The sequence below is a fragment of the Electrona antarctica genome (assembly GCF_951216825.1).
Source record: "Electrona antarctica genome assembly, chromosome: 19".
NCBI classification, from domain to species: Eukaryota; Metazoa; Chordata; class Actinopteri; order Myctophiformes; family Myctophidae; genus Electrona; species Electrona antarctica.
In genome coordinates, this window is record NC_136800.1 from 32,857,320 (window position 1) to 32,879,339 (window position 22,020).

The window sequence follows — 22,020 nt, forward strand, 5'->3', positions numbered from 1 at the left end:
CAGTTCCGAAAGGGGCCAGAGAGTATACTATACACAGGGAACCAAATGGACCCATAGGTGTTGTTTTAGTTCCATTTGTACATTCTCAGTGTGTTAAAAGAACACTCAGGACTTTACAGTGCATGCATGTATTTTACATAGGCAAGCAGGGTAATGTGTTAATAGCGAGGGAATGGGAACACAGCATGTTATCACATGTCACCACATCCTTAACTAGTCACAGCATCAAAAGCCTTTGGCAGGCTCTCAAAGCCCCAACATGCTCTTTGATTGGCTGCAGTTATTTTAGTTCCCTTTTCAACTTGGCCTTTCTCACACAGAGGAAGCATACAGTACAGTACACATGGTGCAACAGTACGGAGTGCTCTTCAAAAGTCATTCCTCTACACCGTAACACGTTTCCCATAAGGCAACCACACACAAAAAAAAAAGCCACATGAAAAAAAAATGTTTTCTTTTGAAACGTGAATATAGATGAAGTCGGAGGCAGGCTTTCAGTATGATCAGTGTGTCATTGGTTAGGATGAATTCACTTAGCTTGGACGTAGATGGTGATTGGTTCTCACCTTCGCACACAGCATTTCGAGCTTGTAGATCTGCTGCTTTTGTGTGACGCTGTAGTTTGATATTATAGTATAGTATAGATATTATAGTATAGTATTGTGTTAATTTGCAGAAAAACACAAAAAGTTAGAATATGACATAAGAGGTTTCTGCCCGACATCAACAATATCCAATAGATACACTGAACCTCCTGACCTCTCAAATGCTCTGTTTCCAATGCACTCCAGTCACACAGGCCTTTTTAGTGTGTTGTGTCCCTGTCTGGAGCTGCTTATTATCATGTCTGCAGTCTGGGGCGCTGCAGCACAAGATCTCTTATTGGATTTCAGTTTAGGCACTATCTTCTTGTATTTCAGCTGTTAATTATGTGGCGGGTTTCGTTGCCGGGGTGCAGAGGAGGGTTAGGCTGCTGCAGACAACAATTTTATGAGGTTAGTAGTGGTAGTGCCAAGTATATCACCTACTTCGCATATGATATGACTATTTAAATGCTCTTTGTGTGTGTGTGTGTGTGTGTGTGTGTGCGTGGCGTGCGTGCGTGCGTGCGTGTGCGCGCGTCCCAAGCTAAAAGATGACAGACTTTGTCCCCGTGCTCTAGGAATAGAGAGCAGACCTGATGTCTGTGGAGGAGTGGTCAGCAGATATAGCCCAACAGAATTGCTCTCATGGTCAGATTGCTGCTGTCTGGATAGTGACAGTGTTGAGTCCTGTGGTCATGCGGCTGTATAGCCCGGTCCCTGCTTTAGCAACCCTTTCGTGTGTGTGTGTGTGTGTGTGTGTGTGTGTGTGTGTGTGTGTGTGTGTGTGTGTGTGTGTGTGTGTGTGTGTGTGTGTGTGTGTGTGTGTGTGTGTGTGTGTGTGTGTGTGTGTGTGTGTGTGTGTGTGTGTGTGTGTGTGTGTGTGTGTGTCACCTACCGGTCAGTAGCCTCCTCATTGTCCTCTGTCTTTTGACCACGTAACCTCCTATGTGGTTGACCGGGAGTCCCTCAGGGCTTTATACTAGTGTCTTTCCTGTTTTCGGCACCCTACATTACCGTAAATGCCTTCGCTGAGAATAGCACATCTACAAGCACAGAACGCGCTGCGCTGTTTCGTGCTTTACTGAGGTTTGAGTGGTTAACCTGAGCCAGACTGATTTTAGAGAGTCCTAGACTACCGATTAGCGATATATTGTTTTTGTCCAAAAGGACTAAATTAATTTAACTCAATTTGAAGAACTTGATGTTATTCAAAAATAGCCGTCACGTCGCTTGGATGTTTGGATAACATTTGTAATTTTTGCCATAAATGGTGCACGCCAGGTTGAAATTGGTGAAACAAGAACAAATGACATAAATGTCAATTGTGACCGGGATAACGTTTTTGTGCCTAAGCCGGCCGGTGAACAGCGGTCAGACTTAGTTTGAGCGATATCTCTGTTCAAAAACTGCCTACAAGAAGCCTGGAGCATGTGCCGTCACTGACTAATCCTTGGTATCTTTATTCTAGTCACGCGCAACTGTTTTTTCCCACACATAAGATTATTATTTCTGGTCAACAATAAAGTAGAACTATCAGCTAAGGTACATCCCAGGTAAAATAATCTGTCACTCACATGATATAAGGATATAGAATGATGTATGAGTAAAACTTCACAACTTCAAACGGCCACATCTGACATGTAAATGTTAATGGACTAGTCTGGTGATCCTATCCCAGTTAAAAATCGGGACATCGGCTGCCTAAAACCCCAACGATATCATGTTCAATGTAGAGCCAACGGACTGGCTCTACATTGAACACGATCCGTCGCACCCTGCCCGCTGGTACAGCTCTGGACCTCATGCCAATCGTTGTGGGCAGTGCCAGCTTGGGGCTTGGAAAAGCCAAACATTCCAGAGGCAGTTCAGGGTTATCCAAAAATCCAGGTATGCAAGCAAGGCCCCTTTGAGCTGTGTTTTCATTCAACACGGTCCCTCCCAAGCACAGCAAATCAACATAAGAGTAAATATCCTGCCGGTTCAGTGGATGGGTCTGCTTCAAAGAGGAAGCAGGCTTCCTGAGGCAAGAGTACGATATCTAAAGAGAACCATGTCGACTTGCTGCTTTAATTACCTTTCTGACAATGTTATTCCTGTTCTCTGAAGAAAAAAAGTAATCCAAACAGCGGCATCAGGAAACTGCCATCTACTCCCCCCCCCACCCCCTGTCATCAACACATTGAAAATCCAAACAAAATTTCCATTCCTTATTGAGGAGAGATGTGAGCTGCATACAAATTCATGTACTCTGTATGTGCGTGCGTGCGTGCGTGCGTGCGTGCGTGCGTGCGTGCGTGCGTGCGTAGGCATGTATGTTTAGATAGTGTGGTCAGAGCGTACCTCGTCAGCAGTATACAGTACCATTCCCACTACTGCACTGATGTTGAGGATGGCTGGTTCGGCACAGAGTACTTTCTGATACGAAAACAGCTCTTCGACAATCTTTGAGTAACATAGTTACAGACTCTGTATGTAACGCCTCCTGAAAGACGTGAGCGGAAGCCGTCATCTTTTTGTCATTTCCGTTCATGAACATATATTTAAAAATATCCTCAAAATATATTTTAAAACTCATTCAGTGCCACCTGGTGGACACCAGTTTTGGCCCTCGTTGCCACCGACGCCCATTATAAATAAAAGAAAGAAAATGTAATTCTATTGTGCATGTCATGTGCATGTCATCACCTGCACACCAGATTAGAGGATTTTTTTTTCTTTTTTTCAAAAAGGCGTCCAAAGGCGCCAATGGCACACTGGGACATAAAGGGGAGGCGTCCAAAGGCGTCCCGTGGCATGGAATGAGTTTAAATTCCACTTTTTGCTAAGCAGAAAGCTAGATATGATATTGTCCCAGTGGTCACATGGTTTTGTGAGCCCTTACTTATTGTTCTGGTGTGGTTTTGTTAACCCGCCACCAATCTGTATGGTAATTAACCTGTGATGTAATTTCCTATAAAAGCCATGTTTTATCTGCAATCGTGTTAGTCACACTGATGAAGGTAGTTAGCCACAACGCGTAGGTGCATTTTAACTTTCAATTCAATTCAATTTTATTAAAGTGTCAAATCACAAGTTGTCTCAAGACACTTTACATATACTGTAGAGCAGAAAACCGACAAATATCCACCCAGAGCAAGCAATATTGCGTGGTAACGAACAACTCCCCCTTAGGAAGACTCCCCCTTTTTTATCTCTGTTGGATGAAAACCTCATATGCCCAAAACTGTTACTTTTCAAATTGAAAAATAGGAAAAGTACCAGATCTACAAGCTCAAAATATGTACTTTTGTGTGACGCTGTAGCATGGCATTAATTTACGAAAAAAAAACATAGTTAGAATATTAAGGAGATGGGTTTCTTCCCAACAGCAACACTATTCTAAATGTCAGTCCTGGGAGACTTAAGGCCAGTTTTCCGGCGTGTCTCTCTCTCTCAGCACAGGGCAGGGGTCTTGACTCGTGGCACTGGAGAGGGCACTGAGGTGTGGTGGAAGTAATTGTGACCGACAAGTCATGACCCCCTGAATGGAGCCACAGCTTTAATATGGCAAATTGCTCCAGAGGTATTTGTCACCTGAGGACGATTAGTGGAATTAGGGTCCAGATTTGACATCCAGTTTGCCAGGACCCGAGTGTGTGAATGTTTGGTCAGGCGGAACCACTACTAATCAGAGCCTTTTGGAATGACTTCCCCCTGCCTTGTCAGCCCTCTTGGATCTGAAATCGCATCACATTAGAGCAGCTTGGTTCTCAAAGTGGGGTCCTGGGACACCCAAGGGGTCCTGGAGGAGGTTTCAGGGTGTTCCCAGCTAAATGAGGAACAGTTTAAACACTTATTAAAGCCCATTTTATTTTTTGGGTGCATTGTCAACTCGTAGATCTTTTGGAAAATGTTGACAATATATATGGGGATCTCTGCAAAAATCCTTTTTAATGGGGTTCTGCGGCCAAATACATATACTGTACATTTTGGTGTCCTTAACATTAAAATATTTGAGAACCACTGCCTGAAAGCAAATATATAATAATTATAGGAATGATTTTTAATATACTGTGTAGATTGCTGTTTAGCCATTGCTTTTCTCTTACCCTGAAGCTTTAACACAAAACATTATTATACACAGTAAATGCCTCAGTATAAGGGGGAAGTTATGCGGGAACACCTACTCAGTGGCAAAAAACTACTTTCTGGCCTTGACAGCCCATACATCCACGTAAAACGACGTTAAACTCACTTACTTTGCCACTCGATTTGTCACTCACTCTATGAATGCTCAGCCTCATATATGCGCAAACCTTTTTACATTTTTGTACACTTGTAAAGTTTAATAGTAACAACATTGAGGATTTCACTGTGTATATTATGAAGGGCTGCGTGAGAATAAAACATTATTTTACTGATTATCTAAACAGTCGTAATTTAAAATGAATTAAATACCAGAGTATAAAGAAAGAAAGAAATCGTGTACTGTCGTTCCAAAAAAGCCATACATATTAATAACCTTGCTCTGTCCTAACCCCAACTTCCATTATTCTAAATGTCCTTGGAAGAATGCTCAGTCTCCAACATTTAATTTAGTTTGACTTTTATTTTACCTACCGACATGTACCGCTTGAAGTCAGCCTAAGACTAAATAATATATCTATTTTTCTAAGTGGTCAGTGGTTCTCAAACATTTTCTTGTAAAGGACCCCTAAAAATGTATTCAAATATTTGTATAGAATCTTCCACTAGCATGCTGTACATTTCAAATAGACACAGACACACAACGGCTACAAAACACCAGACCCCAGTACTCAACACACACACACATACAATGAAATGTCAAACACCAAAAACTGTAGAATAGATGAAAAAGAGAATCAACGTACTATAACTGGGATAAAAGGGTGGAAAAAGGAGGGAAAAGGAGCGGGGGAAGGGGGGTTGGCCCATGGCTAGTAAACTCACTTCAAGGGAAAGGTAGGTTTTTTGACTGCGGAGTCATATTTTGACAGCAGCAACTGCCTGTCATAATGTCACACCCCTCCCTGTATTGGACAGTATTAAGATGTTGATATTACTTGCGCAAGCAGAGCGTGCAAGTACTGCGATCGGCTGGGTATGTCTGTCAGTCAGTGGTGTAAGTGGCTTGGAGTTCTTGCAGGAGCTCCCAGAAATTGAGGGACATCTCATGGGCGCGCCCAAAAGTTTTGGGGGGTCTCAAATAGGGTTGGGATTCGGAACCGGGTCCATTTCAGACCCGGTTCCGACATTGCGGATCCGGAGCCGGTTCCATCGTTTTTTTATTAACGGTTCCCCAAACGGATCTCATCAGTCGTCATTTAGCTCCGCTGTGTCTGTGCATGCATGCAAGCAGAGCCAAGTTACTGGGGTGACGTCACCCAACCTACATGAGTGAGTTAGTGGGGTCGGGGAGGATACGCCCACTATTCTGTGCATTCAGCGACCGCCGCGGAGCGACTGGGACAGTATGTTGAAGAGATCTCCAAAGTGTGGTTAACAGAGAGGGAAATTACTCTGAGGCTGAGCACGAGTGCAATAAATGCGATGCTATAGTTCCCTGGCTGCAAAGGTTGTTGCAACTTGTACCAGTTGCAGTTTTGCACCACGTCCACATTGAGGAAACATCTCAAAATCAATATGCCTACACGAGTCCACAACTCACGAGAATAATCTAGGCACATCGCGTTTGTGAGCCATGCGGAAAGCCGTGCCCGCTCTCCCCGCAACTCCACCACAGCTGGCCGGCGGGGGACGAGGATGATGCAAGGCTCGTTCACTTTCCCCAGGCTAGTAACGTAATAGAAAATAAAAACTACTGTCGTCTACAGAGCTTTTCATTAGGCCGCGGCGTATTGTACAACTGTTGTTAATGGTGTTAATTTAGAACGCCAATGACTCGACGTCTTTCTGTCTGATATTTATGAATCACGTTAACTATAGTATAGAGCCAAATCAATTTGTCTGCACTTATAAGCAACTCAACTGCTTTTGATTTGGTTCTAAATTAATCGCGTGGCTGTTGAGAGCCCAGCGTTTAGGTGCATACCTCCATAGATTGATTACTTTATGAACAGTTTGCAGAAAAAAAGCACAGGAACGTAGCCTACAGTTCAATACAAGGTCTGCTAAAATGATTTTATAATCCAAGAAAGCACTATGGCTTGTTTCCATTAGGGTAAGGGGTCCTTCATATTAAATTAATCTGAACATTAAAGACAACATTTGTCACCACAACAATATCATTATTGCAATGTGTACTGTAGGCTATATTTAATATACAGTACAAATTGCAATATACAGTACAAATTGCAACAATGATATTGTTGTGGTGTCTAGCTGGTGGTGGTGGTGGTGAAGTTTAAATAATAGTGCCACACTGCCACCTCATAATTGTAAAGTGTATTTTCAATAATTGAATTAATGAATGTGTGTTTATTATGTATTTGGTTAGGTTAGTTATAATATAAGCATAATCTATGTCAGAAAAAAAGGGGAAAAAATAATATTAGGATCCGCTAAGGGAACCGTTAGGAACCGGAACCGTTAAGAGGGATCCGGGAAGGATCCGGAACCGTTAAAATCCTAACGAATCCCAACCCTAGTCTCAAACCCCCAATACCCCCAAAATACATAGAATAGAATCCATAGCATTTTGGCACAGTTATATCTAACCTATAAAACACCTACAGTATATACACTTGTATTAGGCTACCTACTTCATTACACCTACTATAACATGATTGATTGTAACAGGTAATACCGGTATTCCTATTTATACCATAATTACAAGGAAATGGAATTCTTCAACCATATACCAGATATCTATAATAAGCCCATGGCATGGTATTAAACACACACACCTGAGTTTGATCAGTTTTGTATTTGATGCATACTGCATGTATACACGAGAAACAGATTAGCATTCAAGAATGTATTTATTTATTTGTTTATATGTGCAAAATAACAGTAATCCCAACCTCGTCCTCCATCTCCTAATATTAAAATAACAGTAATCCCAACCTCGTCCTCCATCACCTAATATTAAAATAACAGTAATCCCAACCTCGTCCTCCATCTCCTAAAATAACAGTAATCTCAACCTCGTCCTCTATCTCCTAAAATAACAGTAATCCCAACCTCGTCCTCCATCTCCTAAAATAACAGTATTCCCAACCTCGTCCTCCATCTCCTAATATATTCTCAACCTGCTCTGGATCCCCCAGCCAGATACATGTTAAGCATATTTCAGTAGCCTCCTTAGAAAAGTGCTAAAAACATTCCTGACTTATTATTATTATTATTATCCTTCTACCCTAATTGAAAGGGGGTACACCAAGGGACCAGTGAGGCGCTCCAACGTTGAAGCTCTGGGCCCTAGTGGTAAGAGGAAGGACTGCAGGCGGACCCGTGCACGGACGCGTAGGACCATCTACGCGTCACCCATACGTCACCCTGGACCTCAAATTTGAGGTCCGGAGGAGGTACTTCCGGCAGTCTTCCGGGTGCTTCAAAACGCCACTGAGCAACTTCATCGAAATGAATAGCTTGGGGGCGGGGCTAGTGCTCCAGTTCGGTCTCTATCCTTTATATACTCTATGGGGTACACCCACAACCACATGGCTGTTTATCCGTTCGGCTTCTCCTACCAAACCACTCTGTTAGCACAAATCTCTCCATGCACAAAAAAATCTGCATGCCACAGGAATTCATCTGCACTACATTGCATCCCTGCAACTGTCATATTTACAGGCTCGGTTTGAAAGCCGCCATCTAGTGTTCATGTCCAGGTACTTCATCGCCATGATTCACATCAACTGTATATGAGCCCCGCTTCCGTGTGTGTCACACGCCTCGCAGAGACAAAACAGAAAGCACATTGTTTATCTTTCGCCAGAAACGGTAATATGTCAGCCGCAATGCGATCAAAGATGTAAAGCTTATAACCCGCGGTGCCATAGGTTTGGCGTTCAATGGGTAATTATAACCCGCGGTGTCGCGGTTTATGGTGCTGCCTGGCGCTCTGAGTGTTAACAGCCAATGAGGGACCAGTATTCTTGGTGAGGCCAGTGGTGATGTCATTGGCATCGCCAGTGGTGAGCGCTCTGCTTGCGCACAAGTAGGCCATACATGGCCTACTTGTGTGCAAGGCGCAAGTTGGCACCTCGACAGCGTGCATTTCTAGTTTGTCCCCGGTGGTGCGGACAAGCAGAAGGCACAGCCCCTAATGACTCCAATCAATGTTCCAGAGTATTTGCAACGTGGTCGACCTGTCTCGTGATTTTGTGTGTGGGGAGGGGGCTTTAACTGCCAAAGTCTTTCTGGGTATCACTTACGCCACGCCAGCCACACTGCTACTCTGAGGGATAAGGGAGGCCAGGCCAGATTCCACTGTGTGAGGCGCTGGATATTAGTTTCATATCAGAGATAACAGAGAGAGAGAGAGAGGGAGAGAGGGAGAGAAGCTGCTAAGTGTAATGAATTTAGAACAGTTTGACACACATATTGAGAATTCCAATGTGTGGATATTGAAAGGTGGATATTTGTGCGTCTTTCATTTAGCCTTTTGCCTTTTCCATTTGGCCTTCCGCAATGCAATGCATGCATTTGTCACATACTGGCTTGGGAGGAGCTGATTCAGAGGAGGCCACTTTGCTGGGCTAGGCAGGATTGGGGGTTGGGGGGGGGGGGGTGTGGATCAGGTAAATGGGGGCATTGCATTCTCACTCCCAAAATGGGATGGATTTGACCAAGCATCAAACATTTGACTGCAACAGCACATATTGACCACAGGTCAACTGGCTCAGGTCCACTTTAGGCGGCGCGCCTCCGTCGTTTTAACTGTTTTTTTGTTTGTTTTGCATCTTGGATTTGAGTACGGAACTTCCACATTCCTGGACCGCTGAGCCACGGCCCAGGCCGACGTTTGGTCACTCTTGTCACAAGAAGTCACTATAGGCAGTTAGGGGAGTATGTTGATGGGTGTCATGACGAACGACCAATCGGCGGTGACTCAACCTATTATATTTTGCACTGTGAATGAATATTTCAAAAAGTACTAGTAACTTGTGGTGAAGGTCCTTCTGTACTGTAAGCCTATTGGCAGTGTACACTCTTGTGTACACTGCCAATAGGCTTACATTTCACAGTGATCTGCCCAGTGGTTTGTGAGATTGGCTCTGGACACACAGACATGCGTCACAGGCACTCACGCATGCGCGTGCATGACAGAGATGATATCCTTGTCGGGTGGAAACCTTGTCCATGGAACATAAAAAGTTGAACTATGGGTGATAAGAGGTTTCTGGTGGACAGTGACGATATGCCAGCAGACCAGGGAGAGAGAAAGGGGGGTTGGAGAGAGAGGGAATGAGGGGATTCAGAATGCATCCCTATTGTGTTTCATGGATGGATTTGGGACGGCAGAGGAACTGGTCTTGCGGTCCGTCTGTCCCGGGGCCATGCTGCGGGCTCTGGTTACAGCACCTGCCCCTAGCTGCCCCCCCCCCCCCCCCCCCCCCTCCCACTCCTCCCACTAAAATGAGTTATCATATCAAATAGGCCTACATGTTGTTTTGAGACCCGCTTTATAAAAAAAAATCAGACCCGTCTGAAGTGAGTGGTGCTGTACTGTACTGTACTGTACTGTACTGTACTGTACTGTACTGTACTGTACTGTACTGTACTGTACTGTACAAGCTCTCCTGTGTGTGTGTGTGTGTGTGTGTGTGTGTGTGTGTGTGTGTGTGTGTGTGTGTGTGTGTGTGTGTGTGTGTGTGTGTGTGTGTGTGTGTGTGTGTGTGTGTGTGTGTGTGTGTGTGTGCGCGTGCGTGCTGTGTTTAATAAGCCGTGCTAATTGTGGCCAGTCTCAGTGATGTCATGACAGTGTTTATATGTGAGGTGACAGTGAGAAGCAGGCGACGGTGTCTGGACAGGGTGGAAGCACAGTGACGTCAGCCTATCTGACTGAGCCTCACTTTGGATCATATTCTAGCTGGAATTAGATCATTGCCTTCATGTGGCTGTAATGAGCTCCAGTATTATGGCTCGCAGCGGTGGAAGAAATACTCACAGTTTTGCTTGGGTACAAAGTACAAAGGTTTTGGCACGAAAATGGACGTAAAGTGTAAAGAATTCAAATAATTGTAGTGAGTAAAAAGTACAATATTTGAATGGTGTAAAAGTGAAAATATTGACAATTGGAAAGTAAAGTAAAGAGAAGTAAAATAAGTAAATAACATTACCAAAAAACAACTCAAAATTGTACTTTGAGTAAGTTCAGAATTTGAGTAACTGCACTTAGTTATGTTCCACCACTGATGGCTAGTCACCATAGATGTCACCTCTCCATTACTCACTTATCAATAGGATCAGTATTTGCACGCATACATGCGTGCATGCATGCATGCGTGCGCACATGTGTGTGTTCACTACAAAAGTGCGCGTCGACCCGTGTGTTTGCATCTGTGCACAATTCATGCACGCACACACACGTGTGTCTGAACAGACACATTTTCAACATGCGTGTGTCCATGAGCACATGAGCCAGAGATATTTATACACCTTTATTTATAGCTGCAAACATAGATGAATTCTTGTTGGTTTACTTTCTTTCCCCTCTGACTGTGCCTCTCTCTGTCTCCCTATGGATTTATGACAGTCTGCCTATGTGCATGTCCAGGAAACTAGTCACTGGCTCGCTCCATGCAAAACCTCTCATCTCTACCAGACTCCATCATACTACAGCGTCACGCAAAATCATCAAAAGCAGATCTACAAGCTCGTCGATCTGCTACCTTCGCTGTTTTTTTTTATTTGAATCCTGAAAAGTAACAGTTTTGGCCATACAAGGTTTCCACCTGACAGAGACAATATTATGAAGTTTCACTTTACATAAAGGTCAGGTCGATAATGCATCACAATCACATTTATAATAAATTGTAAATGCACGTAAAAGGCTTCATACCACTTGTGATATATATCTATATATATCTATATTCATGTATAACTAGGCTTATAAGCAGAACGAGCTTCTACATTGTCTTTCTTGCCTTGATCTCCTACCCTACAACCCTCCCTTCCTCTTCTTCCCTTTCTTTGTTTTCTTGGGAAATTAACACGATGGGAACTATGCACAAAAACAAATTTCACCCACTTTTTTACTTGTAAAACTGTGATGTAACAATATAGTTGATTTTTTATTCTGATTATGAAGTATTATAAGTGCTGGTCATAATGTCATATAGTCGTAATACTCTTCCACTGAGCTTATAATACAGTACAACCTGCACTTATAATACTACTAATGCTAAGTTGTTGTGCATAATTCTAAACATTTAGCCGATTTAGGAGTGTTATGTATTATGAGCACAAATGTATGCTATTGTGATTCATTAAAGACTCAAACTTTAAGTACGTTTTACCGGAGTTTCCAATATTTGGGAAAAACGGGAAAACAAAACAAGTGACGGATATACTCGTACCAAGTGATTGACAGCACCTGATTGACAGCAGGTCATTATGTTCGTGGCTAGCTGAATGCAAGCACTGCCTTGATTGTGTGTATTTAACCCATTTTGGGCGGGAACCCCTTTTGGTGTTAGCATTATGTTATGCTTTAGCTATTGAAAAATAGCAGATCTACAAGCTCATAGCGCGCCACCGAGTGGCACGCTACGAGCTTGTAGGTCTGCTATTTTTGAAAAATCGACTGTCAGGTTGTAGAAGACATTTTTAGAATCTGATCTCAGGTCAAAATGGGTTAAGTAATGACTTCATTTGAGTCAAAGAACTGAGATCAGAACCAATGTGTCGTCGTCGTTGGGCGGAAACCTAGTTTGTACCAAACCGTTGCTTTTCAGGAAATGGAAAAAAAGAGCTTGTGTCCCAATGGATCCAATGTAGTTATTATTTAGTCAGTCACACGCTCTTGTTAATACTTGTCATTGGTTAGATATTTACAAAACCCACAGACACACTTTCACTAAAAATAAATAAATAATAATAATATAAAATATAGTGAAAATAGCTGATATATGAGCTCACAATGCATTGTGCTGCAACATGTTGTGAGCTTGTAGATCTGCTATTTTCTCAACTTTTGTCGTACAACAGTCTTGTACGACAAAGTAGCGCATTCAATTAATTATTTCTGTGCCACTAGGTGGAAGCAGAGTGTAGGTAAACTCTGTCAGGCGTCTTTGCCTGTATTTGGTCATCTTCATATCCGGTTTCCCGGCCTGGAAACCACCATTGTAACGATCGGCTATTATTAGTGTTAGCTCATGCTGTTTACCTTTCGCCAGAAACATTAACAGAGATGCGAGACAAAATCACAAATCACATCTGAACCACGGATGGATCGTCAAAAACACGGACAGTGCTCGTAGTTTCAGAGATGCGAGGCATAGAAAATCTTACTTTGACTGGAAGTAAATGGGGGCTGTGTGCAAAGATCCTGGTGCTGGGGTTGACGGAGGCGTTGCCTAGCAACCGGACCAATGTTAAAACCTTTGGCTAAACCACTTCATATATGGTGTAAAGGGGGTACATATACGTAGCTGGCAAAAAAAAGAGTTCATGGAAAAACTAATATTTTATATACAGTATATGTATCGTCGCCATCTGGTGTAAACCTCCAAAACTGTTACTTTTCACGATTCAATTTCAAAAATAGCCAAAGTAGCAGATTGAAGAGCTCAAAACATGAGCAGGAAGATCTGCTACTTTTGATACTTTTGTGTGACTCTGTAGTGTGATCATCCGTTTACAGTGTAATATCTATATAATAATGAAACTATAATGGACTATAGAGTCCTATATGTCTCTTGATGCTTTCCTGTGACGCTGTAGTATGATAAAGTAGGACATTAATTTACCAAATAACACAAAAAGTAAAAATATGGAGATAAGAGGTTTCTGCCCTACAGCAACAATATTAGTATAGCTAATAGTGTATTGCCCATCCATGTTCTCTCTATATACAGTAAGCCTATAGCTAATAGTTCTGAACGGACTGGAATTTTGTACTTTCCCATAACCCTCTAACCACTGAAAAGAAAGCAACATGTTCCAGATCATATTCTTCTCCATTAACGGAACGTGACTCACCTCATTCATAACTATTAAATCGCAGTCATCACTGCGACCGCGCCGCACTCCCCTCCTCTCCACTGCTCTCCCTAATGCTTCCTGAAGAAAATATACTGTGCGTGCGTGCGTGCGTGCGTGCGTGCGTGCGTGCGTGCGTGCGTGCGTGCGTGCGTGCGTGCGTGCGTGCATGCGTGCGTGCGTGCGTGCGCGCGTTTTAGAGTCTGGAAGAGTTTCAATAGGGTGAATCGATGATTCTCAATCCTTTTTCATTTCAAGGAACCCCCCTATCTTTGACATGTTTACGTATCCGTTTTTCTTTCTTTTTCCGAAAATCTAAGCTTGCGAAACATTTTGAACTTGTAGATCTGCTATTTTCAAGTGTCTGAAATATATATAATATTTAGGGCTGAAGTTTTGTAGTAATAATCCAAATCTACAAAGTAACTAGTAACTAAAGTTCTTGTACAATTGTAGTGTAAAAGTACAATATTTTTTGTATTGAACATTGAAGCAAAAAAAAATTGTACGCAAGTACAGTACTTCAGTACACCACTGCTTCTTCACACCTGTGAAGCTGTGATATGACGATAAAGGTCATGATTCTGATTGTGTGATTGCCTCCACCCGCAGACGTGGACCTGCTGGTGTGTAAGCACCAGGGTCCCTCCTGCTGCACCCGCAAGATGGAGGAGAGCTACCAGTACGCCGTGAAGAGGGAGACCCTTCAGAACGTCCGCTCCTACAGCTTCGACCTCAAGTACCTCCTCTCCGGACACGCCGACGCCTTCCAGGGTAAGGACCGCAGGACACTGGGAATGAGGGGGGGGTCTCTCGAATGGGTGCTATTCAGAGGTACAGTAGAATGTAATGGTATAGGGTACAGTATTATAGTGCTTTTATCCAAAGCACGTTACATAGATTGTGCATTACAATCACACACCGATGGCCTGCACATCAGGAGCAATTAGGAGTCCAGAGTCTTGCTCAAGGACACTTGAGAACCACTACATTATGCACACAGAATAACTCTTCCTACTTCCGGCCGGGCCACTTCCCTACTTCCTTCACAGGTGTTACCGATGGTACTAATTAAGGCTCTGTTCCATTTTGTGTGCAGTGGTTCTCAAACTTTTTTAATTTCAAGGACCCCCATAACTCTGAGAGTTACATACCTGTAGGAGGCCATTTGGAACCCACTCAAGGACACTTTCATACCCACTGGTGTAGCAGAGTGTTTCCAGTGAGCCAACACGCACAGTAGCAGCACCCTGACTCTGCTTGACCAGAATGGAACAGAGCCTTCATTAGTATCAGCGGTAACACCTGGGAAGGAAGTAGTGAAGGGGCCCAAGTTCTTTCCAAAATGGAGTGTGTGCATAGAGCCCATTAAGCCACTGACCCTGTGGGCCCATTTTTTAACTCTGGTCTAAAAGAGTGTATACACAATGTATGGAAGCAAATATACAAGACACATAATGCCCTTTATTATAGGAGAACAGTAGCTGCCGCACATAATTTGCGTAAAACACTTGACCAAGCCCTTCCCCGTCATCTAACCGAACTCTGTCCTCTTTTGCAGTCCAAATGCACTGGAAAAAAAGTGTATCCATGCAAAGTTCCAGCCCAACTAAAAAAGTTTAGTTGGGTTTTTTTTGCAAGGAATTTCTTGATTTGTCCGATATTCGCGAATAACATTTCTTTTTGTAACATTCACTTCCCCCCGGGGCCACGATTGCTGGCATGCAGGCAAGTATGTGAACTGGTAAAACATGGGCAAAGTCAATTCCCCACCCGAGCCCCCCCGCCACCCCCCCCTCGCCTTTTGATTTCTTTCCTACTGCAGTTCGTTCTGTGGGTTTGGCAGTAGCAGCGGTGTGGAGAGAAATCAGTCCGGCAGGGAGGAACGAGGCTACACAGGCCCTCTTCTCTGCCTCAGGCTTTTGATTGTCTGGCTGTGCAGCTCTCAGATCCTCCTCTGGGAACAGCAGTAGCACACAGTACAACCTTGGTTTATCCCAAACTCCGGGACACTCTAGGTATAGTGTTTCTTTTTTTTTTTTAATGAAATGTTCAGCGCAGTGTCTGCCATGCACCGGAATTCGGGAAGCTCCGATGTAGAGCGTGCAGGCACTCCTCCGACAACCTGTGCAATATCTTTTTTTTGTGTGTGTTTGTCAAGAGTGTGTGTGTGTGTGTGTGTGTGTGTGCGTGTGCGCGTGCGTGCGTGTGTGCGTGCGTGCGTGCGGTGAATTAGGTCCTGCTGTACAGTTCTCTCTCTCTCTCTCTCTCTCTCTCTCTCTCTCTCTCTCTCTCTCTCTCTCTCTGTCTGTCTGTCTGTCTCTCTCTCTAAATCAGGCAGAAGGCCAGTCGCCTTCCGCCGGTAATTGCAATGTCATTTGAATTCTGAAATTTCCGAAACACTGTGGGTTTTTTTCTCTCTCCCCTCTATCCCCTCCCAACACTATCCCACAAGGCTGACATGCTTTGAATGTTTTTGGTGTTACAGGAATTCGGCTACCATGCAATTTGTTTTATAGGACAATGTACGCTGCCGAGACGGCATGTTGTTTTATGATCTCTGTCGGGACACCAGCGGCCTTCACTTGCCAATATATGGGAAACTGCATGCATGACATGCGAGCGTGCGGCGCAATGAGGAGAAAATGTTTTGCCGAACGTGAAGTAGCAATAATGGAAAGTGGATTAGCCTCTTAGACATCGCCGTCCCTGGAAAGTATGACAGTCATGTCAGACCCGTAACTGTCAGTGAGAGAGGAAACAGTTTTAAGAGTACCGTATGTGAGCATAAGCCAGACTTAAGGGCCTCTATACCCTTCTCTGAGGAGACTGCACTTACACATGTGAACCAGTGTTGGCGTCGGTGAGCACACACTGCAGGCAGGCAGGCAGGCAGGCAGGCAGGCGGGCAGGCAGGCAGGCAGGCAGGCAGGCAGGCGGGCAGGCAGGCAGGCAGACAGACAGACAGACAGACGGTGTGTAGTCAAAAAGTCCCTCAAACCATTGCACTAAACACGTTTAACATTATGTTTGTGTCAGTCTGCAGCGCATGCACACCCACACACCCGTGCGCCCACACACCCGTGCGCCCACACACCCGTGCACCCGTACACACACACACACACACACACACACACACACACACACACACACACACACACACACACACACACACAGAGAGAGGCAGAGACAGAAACACATGCTGCTACGGATAATCTTGTCGGAAAAGCGTACGGACCCCATCCACTTTAGTTAGAACAATTTTTAATACAACATTATTTAAAGTTATCTGTATCTATACAAACACAATTGGATCGTGTTAGGGAGGAGGAAGCTGGGCTGAGGGTGATATTTTCCTACGAGCTGGGCCGGCACCTGTCAGCGGGGAGTGTTGGGCGGGAGGATTAGGACGAAGGCTCTACATCCTCTCGGTGGGGTCTCCTCACTGGCAGAGGTGACCCAGTAGGGATACAACAGCAGTGACTAATGTGTGTGGGGAGGAATCAATTGGCATAACGACAAAATTAGAGAGGAAATAAAACAGGTAAAATGCAAACAAAGGACCGTCCAAACAGGCCGCGGTGGAAGAAACTGTGGAATTACAATATAAAACCACATGGCAGACAGTTCTATTAGTGTGTCGGTAGAGGCCTCTCCCGCAGGGCCTTCTAAGGACAATCCCTGTCCTGTCTGAGTGCTCCGTGTGGAATGTCAAGTAGTGAGTGGCTGAGATACCACATGAAGTCATGGGAATATGAATTTGGCTGATACTGCACACGCATTCTCAACCACTTAGGCCCTATTAAGACCTCTATTATGTTAATTTGTTTGTGTGCGAGAAGGAAATGTTATTTTGTCCCATCTGTATGGGGTCATGTTAATACAATATAACTTAAACATTTGGTGGTTGTTGAATTTGGTCTTGCTGCTATTCTAGATATTTAGATCCTGGTTTCTGGTTTGACACGAACGTTGACCTGAGGGTCAAAATTACATTTCTCCCCAGAGCAAGTAGTAGGCAGGCTCTATTAACAGTTTGCTTGCCGCTAATTGTTTGATCCAGTGTTCCCCCGCTGCATAATACGACATTCCCGCTATTTGTTTTATGTGTCTAAATCGCCCTATTTTAATAATTAAAACGAAAGTCCGTCTCTGCCGCGGAGCAGGGGGAGAGAGCTTCATGTTATGATGTCGAAACCGTAAATCGACACTTTCACTGGGCTGCTAGGGCTTCTGGGAAATTGAGTCCAATGCAAGTGAACGGAAGACACGACCTCATGGAATGTGGTTTTATGCACCCGGCGTACCAAGATGGCGATTGGTGCGATTGATCGCAAGACACCAGGGAACCTATTTTAAGCGGATTTTCGCCGATCAAAAGCCCAGATACTTCAGCGTATGCTCCAAAGGTAATAAAACAATGTCGGCAGCGTTGGATATTTGATTAAAATGCGGGGAACGCGTAGTATGGCGTGTTAAATAACTCAGTGGTAAAATTGTCAGCTGCACGGTTTGAACAAATCTGGGGTATAACAGGAAAGCTATAGTGCCGATATAAAGAATGAGCCACTCTGTCATGAGCTTGATGATCTGCTTATTTTCTGCTCTTTTTGTGTGTGTGTGTGTGGGTGTGTGTGTGGGGGGGGGGGAGATATCTAAAACATTTATTTAATTGTTCTTGCCTGTAATGACATGGCCAAATTACTGATGACAGGGTTAATGGGATACTTACAGTATATTAAGTTGACCGCATTCCCAAGGACTGCGGCCAGATTCCCAAGGGCCCTATAGCTGCTTACAGTAGTTGACCAAAGGGTTCAATAAAGTTAAACACACCCAATTTTGGTTGATGGCTAATTCCCTGAATGTGTTTGTGGGTCCCTCTCTTTCCCCGTCTTCATTTTATTATTTATTATACATATCAGCTCTGTCGGGTGGAAACCTCATTATATGTCCAAAACTGTTGCTTTTCAGTATTCTAATTTAAAAAGGGCAAAAGTAGCAGATTGACGAGCTCAAAATGTGGCACTTAGTATGATAAAAAATAAACACACAAAACGTTAAAGTTCTGCCAGTTATATTCTTTTCTCTCCATCTCCTTCCATGCAAGGTATACCTTGTACCAGGCTAGAGGATGTGTTGTCCCACTGACCTGGTGATTATTTGATGATCAGGTTCATTCGGGATGTGGCTGCTATTTGTCCTGATCATCTCTGGTTGCTGGACATCCGGGCCATAGAGCCAGCAAAGCGTTATATTTTAACTTGTAAACACAAAGGCCCTCATTTTTCAATCGAGTGTTTTCGAGGTTATGGAGTACACTCACGTCGCCACGGCATTTATAAAGTGATCCAGATGACCAGATCTGCCGTTTATCTGAATGACTGTTAAAGCACTTATTTAAATGGGGGAATGATTAAGCCCCTTACACCTATAGGCCTATAGCCTACAATTGCAAATAGGCAAGCTATAGGCCTATATTTGTCATTGTCACTTGGAAATAAAGGTGTGCAGTCCATTTATGCCTAAATATATTTTTTAAATATCACAGGGTTTATAGGCATCCGCTCCCAAATCATCTCACAAGTGCACTCGCATATATGTTTAACAAGGCCAGTAAAGCACTTGATTAAGCATAAACTTGTACATTGTAAACATGTTATATTGTTTTTAATTGCGCGATTTTAATTGCTTGTATGTAAAGTTGGAAATCTCTAATTTTCTTTTCTTTTTTACATGTATATACATGTTTTTTTGTATGTTTTATATTAATATTTTAGGAGTGAATACATATGTTTAGATACCTGTGACAGCCTGCATTTGAATCCTGAAAAGTAACAGTTTTGGACATATGAGGTTTCCACCCGATTGCGACAAATGGCAACCCTTCTCTATTCTCATGCCAGGCCCCTGAGCAGTGTTTGTGCCAAGTTTGATACGGATTGGAGCAACAGTGCACCATGGAAACGCGTGGCCCCTGGGGGGCCAGCTAGCTGCAGGGTTGTACAACGTGGCCCCTGGTGTGACTATTCTCTCTTTTTTTTTTAATGTTTTATCCCACAATTTTGTAACCCATTTTTTCACCCAGTGTCAATTATCTAATGTAATCCTGGGCGCTACACTTCCTCTGCCAACCTGGGGGGGCAGCGGACTGAACTCATGCTTCCTTCTATGCATGAGGAGTCCAAGCTGCTTCTTTTCACCTGACAGGGGAGAGTTTCCCCGGCTGGACATAGCGCGTGGAAGGAACACGCTATTCCGACCAGTTCCTTTCCCCTCCATCAGGCGCCCCGGCTAGCCAGGGGGAGGTAGTTTAGAGACCAGGATTACCCCGCCCTGGGTATGGGCACTGATGACGCGGAGGAGGGAACACGCCCCCCAGTGCCCACAGCGTCCCCAGCGGGAATCGAACCCAGGACCTTCTAGCTGTGAGGCGACAGCACTACCGACTGTGCCACCGTGACCCTGGTGTGACTATTCTCATGGCTGACCCCTAAGCAGTGTTTGTGCCCAGTTTGGTGCCGATCGGAGACTCAGAGTAACGGTGCACCACACAGATCCGGATGTTACGTTTATGACCAGACCATCCGCCATCTGCCCGCTGTCCACCGTTAATCCACCAGCCATCTAGTTTAGGCAGTTAGGATAAAAGTTGTGCTGTTAATAGTTATTTACCCTACTTTACTTTTATGTATTTCAATATAACCTTTTAGCCTTCTGAGGGAACATAACATTGTCGTATGTGTGTGTCTTTCCAAGATTACACTCACTTCTTTCACTTGCTGTAGTACTGTATATGATGTAATGTTTATTACATAAGGTTGATTATGACGGTGCAACAAATAGTATATCGCCACAACATCTGAATAAACACGACCATAGAAAGGACAAATGCATCGTCTCTGTCAATGTCAAAGATTGCGAAAGTATAGATCTATAAGCTCTAAACGTGTCGCTTCATCATGCCACGTTTCGAGCTTGCACATCTGCTACTTTTGATGCTTTTGTCAAGTAGTAGGGCATTCATTTATAAAAAAACTAAAAATTATAATATTGAGTTAAGAGGTTTCTGCCCGACAGCAACAGGGCTCACTCAGGAACAGAATGTGTATGCGTGGATATGTGTGGATATGTTTTTGTGTGGTTTGATTGTGTGGTAAATTGTCGGTCAAACCGCTACAGCGTATGTACTGTATACCAATGTTTTTTCTGTGGTAATAATCCTCCACAGTCATGTTGTTCATTTCAATTTATCCTTTTCAACTCAGAATCACCCATGCTGATTGCTGGGGTTTAGCCAAGGGGACGTGCACGTTAGAAGGCAGATGGCGTGTGTGCGTGTGTGTGCGTGCGCGTGTGTGTGTGTGTGTGTGTGTGTGTGTGTGCGTGTGCGCGCACGTGCGTGTTTTGGTTGGCCTGCTTTTGTTTTGACAGCCCGAAAGGCCCTACTGTGCTTTGTCTCGTGTGGGAGTTGTCATGTCATGAGTGTGACCCCGTAAACACGGACCACATTTATCATCATCGAGCTGCCGCTTCTCAGCCGCACACGAAATGAGATCAATGGAAACTTCCAAGATCATGATCACAGTTTCACTAAAATAGAAGCCGTTTCCATTTCCAGTAAGTGTCTTGTTGAGGTATTCCTGCACTGTACTTTTTGGAGGCAGCCGCAGACAAGGTCACATCCTGGGGTTAAGATCCTTATGTAATGACCTCTGATCCCCAACGGCCTCCCGTGCATACTCCCAATCCCCCCCCCCCCCCCCCCTCCCCAGCCTCCAAACCGTCACCTTAAGAGAAGCACGCACGACAGTGTTGCCATGTCTGCTCATTATAAGTGATTTTGGGCTTCTTTTTCTTTAAAGTCGCTTATAAGATGTTTGTAGTTGCGGGTTGTCGTTTTTTGGGCTTGTTAAAGTGTAGTTGCTTATTTGGGCTTGCTTATAAACCAGTGGTTCTTAAACATGTTCATGGCAAGGACACCCAGATGAATATGTATTTGATATGTAGCCTATTGGGGGGCAATACAAGATTTGTATTGTTAAAATTGTATCTTTATCTTTATCATTATCATTATTTTAGCAGAGCTTGTAGATTGGCTATTTTCAAATAGCCATAGCCAAGTCGCTTCTTTTGGGCCTGTTTTCATACACTTGTTTGCTGTTTTCTCTTTCAAAAACCAGGCAACATAGACGCACACACAAACACACACTGAATGGAGTTGAGACAAGGCAGTATTCTGCGGCAACCAAGTTGTCTGACATCTGTATAAAATAATCACCACACACACAGTAATAATGGGAATGGCAGCTCTGACTTGACT

General features: G+C 43.9%; 1 protein-coding gene across 2 annotated transcripts in view; it reads left to right on the forward strand.

Annotated features, from left to right (window-relative positions):
• gpc5c (glypican 5c) overlaps positions 1-22,020 on the forward strand; it is a 185,819-nt gene that overhangs the window by 9,346 nt on the left and 154,453 nt on the right. For both annotated transcript variants that reach the window (XM_079488750.1, XM_079488751.1), the window contains exon 2: positions 14,310-14,471. In XM_079488750.1, the coding sequence (XP_079344876.1) occupies positions 14,310-14,471 (162 nt within the window). The remainder of the gene's footprint in view (positions 1-14,309; positions 14,472-22,020) is intronic.